General features: G+C 59.1%; 1 protein-coding gene across 1 annotated transcript in view; it reads left to right on the forward strand.

The window, feature by feature from the left end:
• The first annotated feature begins 4,060 nt into the window (after nucleotides 1-4,060).
• col24a1 (collagen type XXIV alpha 1) overlaps nucleotides 4,061-5,648 on the forward strand; it is a 171,288-nt gene continuing 169,700 nt past the window's right edge. The window contains exon 1 of the mRNA XM_078408107.1: nucleotides 4,061-4,309. Coding sequence (XP_078264233.1) covers nucleotides 4,254-4,309 — 56 coding nt within the window. The 5' untranslated portion in view covers nucleotides 4,061-4,253. The remainder of the gene's footprint in view (nucleotides 4,310-5,648) is intronic.

Here is a 5,648-nt window from a genome sequence, read left to right on the forward strand (position 1 = left end):
AAGGGCAATGGAATTTAAGTGGGAGCAGAGCAGGACTTGCACAGTGATGGGTGTAGTCGTGGAGAGAGCTGCAGAACTGAGAGATCAGGGAGTGGAGGGATACCATTCCCTTTATTATGGTGGCGCCGTGACACGGTGGAACAGTGACACGGTGGTGCGGTGGAACGGTGACACGGTGGCACTGGGGTGCGGTGGCACTGGGGCGCGGTGACACCGTGGCACTGGGGCGCAGTGGCACTGGGGCACGGTGACACGGTGGAACAGTGACACGGTGGTGCGGTGGCACGGTGACACGGTGGCACTGGGGTGCGATGGCACTGGGGCACGGTGGCACTGGGGTGCGGTGACGGCACTGGGGCGCGGTGGCACTGGGGCACGGTGGCACTGGGGTGCGTTGACGGCACTGGGGTGCGGTGACGGCACTGGGGCGCGGTGGCACTGGGGTGCGGTGGCACTGGGGCGCGGTGGCACTGGGGCGCGGTGGCACTGGGGTGCGGTGGCACTGGGGGTGCGGTGACGGCACTGGGGCACGGTGGCACTGGGGCGCCGTGACACGGTGGCACTGGGGCGCGGTGGCACTGGGGCGCGGTGGCACTGGGGCGCCGTGACACGGTGGCACTGGGGCGCGGTGGCACTGGGGTGCGGTGGTGCAATGGCACTGGGGTGACAATAGACAATAGACAATAGGTGCAGGAGTAGGCCATTCAGCCCTTCGAGCCAGCACCGCCATTCAATGCGATCATGGCTGATCACTCTCAATCAGTACCCCGTTCCTGCCTTCTACCCATACCCCCTCACTCCGCTATCCTTAAGAGCTCTATCCAGCTCTCTCTTGAAAGCATCCAACGAACTGGCCTCCACTGCCTTCTGAGGCAGAGAATTCCACACCTTCACCACTCTCTGACTGAAAAAGTTCTTCCTCATCTCCGTTCTAAATGGCCCACCCCTTATTCGTAAACTGTGGCCCCTTGTTCTGGACTCCCCCAACATTGGGAACATGTTTCCTGCCTCTAATGTGTCCAATCCCCTAATTATCTTATATGTTTCAATAAGATCCCCCCTCATCCTTCTAAATTCCAGTGTATACAAGCCCAATCGCTCCAGCCTTTCAACATACGACAGTCCCGCCATTCCAGAATTAACCTAGTGAACCTACGCTGCACGCCCTCCATAGCAAGAATATCCTTCCTCAAATTTGGAGACCAAAACTGCACACAGTACTCCAGGTGCGGTCTCACCAGGGCCCGGTACAACTGTAGAAGGACCTCTTTGCTCCTATACTCAACTCCTCTTGTTACGAAGGCCAACATTCCATTGGCTTTCTTCACTGCCTGCTGTACCTGCATGCTTCCTTTCATTGACTGATGCACTAGGACACCCAGATCTCGTTGAACTCCCCCTCCTCCTAACTTGACACCATTCAGATAATCCATCCAGCGGTGGCACTGGGGTGCGGTGGTGCGGTGGCACTGGGGCGCGGTGGCACTGGGGCGCGGTGGTGCAGCATCCTGTGGAGGCCAATTCACTGGATATTTTCAAGGGAGAGTTAGATTTAGCTCTCAGGGCTAAAGGAATCAAGGGATATGGGGAGAAAGCAGGAACGGGATACTGATTGAGAATGATCAGCCATGATCACATTGAACGGAGGTGCTGGCTCGTAGGGCCGAATGGCCTCCTCCTGCACCTATTTGTGTTTCTATGTTCTCACAGCGCCAGAGACCCGGGTTCCATCCTGACCACGGGTGTCTGTGCTGAGTTTATACGTTCTCCCCGTGACCTGCACGTCTTTGGAGTGTGGGAGGAAACCGGAGCACCCGGAGGAAAACGGAAACGGAAAGCGGTCACGGAGAGAGAACGTGCAAACTCCGTACAGACAGCACCCGTGGTCAGGATGGAACCCGGGTCTGTGGTGCTGTGAGGCAGCAGCTCTACCCGCTGCTTCCCTTTTGCTCTAACTCTTGTACTTGTGATGGGCTTGGTTGTATTTATATATGGTATTATCAGTTCTGATTAGATAACATGCAAAAGATGTACACGTGACAATAATAAACCTGAAACTAAAGGGTGGGCCGAAGGGCATGTTTCCCTGCTGCACCGTTCTGTTGCTGTAAGTTTGGCGGTGTGGGGTAGGTCTTTGATATTAGCTGCTTGAAACGTTAACTATCTCTCCCCCCCCACAGAGGCTGCCCGACCTGCTGAGTGTTCCCAGCAAGTCTACATCCTCCCCTCTCCCTGTCCTGGGGGGGGGGGGGGGGGGGTGAGGAGGGAGGAGGGGGGGGGGGGGGTGAGATATCTTTATTGCATCGTATGGGAGGCGCATTCCCAATCTCGTTGTACCCCTGGGTACAATGACAAGGGGAGGGGGGTGAGGAGGGAAGAGGGGGGTGAGGATGGAGGGGGGTGAGGAGGGAGGGGGGGTGAGGAGGGAGGGTGAGGAGGGGGAGGAGGGTGAGGAGAGGAGGGGGGGGTGAGGAGGGAAGGGGGGGTGAGGAGGGAAGAGGGGGGTGAGGATGGAGGGGGGTGAGGAGGGAGGGGGGGGTGAGGAGGGAGGGTGAGGAGGGGGAGGAGGGGAGGGGGGGTGAGGAGGGAAGAGGGGGGTGAGGATGGAGGGGGGTGAGGAGGGAGGGTGAGGAGGGAGGGGGAGGAGGGGAGGGGGGGGTGAGGAGGGGGGGTGAGGAAGGAGGGGGGTGAGGAAGGAGGAGAGGGAGGAGGGAGAGGGGGGTAAGGAGGGGAGGGGGGGTGAAGAAGGAGGAGGGGGGGGGTGAGGAGGGAGGGGGGTGAGGAGGGGAGGGGGGGTGTGGAGGGGATGGAGGGAGGGAGGAGAGGGAGGAGGGGGGGTGAGGAGGGGAGGGGGGGTGAGGAGGGGAGGGGGGGTGAGGAGGGGAGGGGGGGTGAGGAGGGGAGGGGGGTGAAGAAGGAGGAGGGGGGGTGAGGAGGGGAGGAGGGAGGGAGGGAGGGAGGAGGGGGGGGTGAGTGAGGAGGGAGAGGGAGGGGAGGGTGTTTGGAGCAACCACTGCCTCCTGCCCCGGGCCGCTGTGATCTCAGCGTGTTGGTGAAATGTAACACCGACCCGCACTGTGTAACACGTTCACACCGCAACCCCTTCCACTGATGGCTTCAGCCGTTGGTTCCCGCAGGAGTTAGGGGAGGGAGGGGAGGGGGAGGGAGTGGGAGGGAGTGGGAGGGAGTGGGAGGGAGTGGGAGGGGGTGGGAGGGGAAGGAGGGAGGGAGTGGGTGGGGGGGGGGGGGTGAGTTACCCGGCTACGAGCAGGGGCAGCGGGTGGCTGAGCGAGGTTGCCCGTGTGCGAGAGAGAGAGGGAGGGAGGGAGGGATTGTGCGTGTGTGAGAGAGAGAGAGGGAGAGAGAAGAGAGAGAGAGAGAGAGAGAGAGAGAGGAGAGAGAAAGAGAGAGAGAGAGAGGGAGAGAGAGAAGAGAGAGAGAGAGAGAGAGGGAGAGAGAGAGAGAGTAGAAAGCAGGAGAGAGCGGAGTGAGAGAGAGGTTGTGTGTCAGAGAGGGGGACACGGGGTGAAGAGTGGGGGAGAGAGAGGTCAGCGTGTGGCCCGGGAGCGGTAGATCACAGAGAGAGAGAGAGAGGAGAGAGAGAGAGAGAGAGAGAGAGAGAGAGAGAGAGAGAGAGAGAGAGAGAGAGAGAGAGAGAGAGAGAGAGAGAGAGAGCGACTGTGTCAGAGTGTCAAGGTGTACAAGACAGAGTGTCAGCGGCAGGCGGGGTGAGAGGGTGGAGACCAATACTCCAAGTATAACAGAGAGAGACGGTGTGTGTGTGTGTGAGAGAGGGAGGGTGCACATATTGGAGGTGCTGTGACAGAGAGAGAGAGTGTAATGAGGTTCATGTAACAGCGTGTCAGAGAGAGAGAGAGAGAGAGAATATTGAGATACTGTGAGAGACGGTGAGCGGGGTTTGGGGAAGGCGGTGCGTGAGGCAACGTGAGAGGGGAGGGGAGGGTGTAGGGGAGGGGAGGGTGTAGGGGAGGGGAGGGTGTAGGGGAGGGGAGGGTGTAGGGGAGGGGAGGGTGTAGGGGAGGGGAGGGTGTAAGTGAGGAGGGGGCAGCGATGCCGGGCGACACGTGAAGAGCGGACAAGGACACACACACACACACACACACACACACACACACACACACACACGGCCCTGCCCTGCCCTGCGCTGCCGGCCGCTCTCAGATGAAGGAAGCAGCGGCGCCGGCCTTTCCTGGTTTTGCTTCGGGATTCGCTGTGCGGACAGATGCATACAAATGCATTTAGCAACCCAGAGGCTAAAGCATAGATGGATCTCGCCCCTCGCCGGAAGGTGAGTGCCCTTCGCCTGATAACTGCTTGCCAACGCCGCGGGACACAGCGCCTTCAACCAGGGCTGCAGACACAGGTTTACACCGAAGACAGACACAGAGTGCTGGAGTAACTCAGCGGGTCAGGCAGCATCTGTGGAGAGAAGGAATGGGTCGGGACCCTTCTTCAGACTGGTTCTTGATTTTGTTCTTGAATTTGAAGAAGGGTCCCGACCCGAGACGTCACCTATCCACGTTCCCCACAGATGCTGCCTGACCCGCTGTTACTCCAGCACTCTGTGTCTATCTGCAGTTCGCTGTGTCTAAAGTGCAGTAAACGCAGCCTTGTCGCAGCGCAAACTCGGGATGAAATGGGCAAGGCTATTCAGAGAGTGATACAGCACGGAGACCGGCCCTTCGGCCCCGCCATCCATGCCCAGCAAGATGCCCCATCTAAGCTGGTTCCATTTACCCACGTTTGCCCCACGTCCCCCTAAACCGTTCCCATCCACGTACCTGTCCAAATATCTTTTAAATATTGTCCTAGTGCCGGCCTCAGCTTCCTCCTCCGGTGGGGAGAGGCCAGGGTGGAGGGGGGCAGGTTGTGGAGGTTGCAGAGACGGGGGTCGGTGAGGAGGGGGGTACAGAGACGGGGAGGGGCGGAGGGGAAGTGGTTACAGGGGGGGGGAGGGGGTTACAGGGACGGGGGGGTGTAGGGGGCAGAGGGGGTTACAGGGACGGGGAGGAGTGTGGGGTCGGTGAGGCGTATCTGTGTGTCGGACAGAGAGAGAGAGACAGGCTGATGTTTATTGCAGAGAGCGCATGTAAATAGCTGGTGAAACGTAGACTTCCTACTCCACACGGACAGCGATCTTTAACACTTTAAACCCCGAATATTTTCTCTTTAAACTTTCACAATGTATTGCGGACTAACCAGTCAATATTTACTATTCCAACATTTAAGAAACATGTGGACAGGTACATGGATAGGACAGAATTGGAGGAATATGGGCCAAACGTGGGCAGGTGGGACTAGTGTAGATGGGGCATGTTGGTCGGTGTGGGCAGGTGGGACTAGTGTAGATGGGGCATGTTGGTCGGTGTGGGCAGGTGGGACTAGTGTAGATGGGGCATGTTGGTCGGTGTGGGCAGGTGGGACTAGTGTAGATGGGGCATGTTGGTCGGTGTGGGCAGGTGGGACTAGTGTAGATGGGGCATGTTGGTCGGTGTGGGCAGGTGGGACTAGTGTAGATGGGGCATGTTGGTCGGTGTGGGCAGGTGGGACTAGTGTAGATGGGGCATGTTGGTCGGTGTGGGCAGGTGGGACTAGTGTAGATGGGGCATGTTGGTCGGTGTGGGCAG

This window comes from Rhinoraja longicauda, chromosome 11 (genome assembly GCF_053455715.1).
Source record: "Rhinoraja longicauda isolate Sanriku21f chromosome 11, sRhiLon1.1, whole genome shotgun sequence".
NCBI classification, from domain to species: Eukaryota; Metazoa; Chordata; class Chondrichthyes; order Rajiformes; family Arhynchobatidae; genus Rhinoraja; species Rhinoraja longicauda.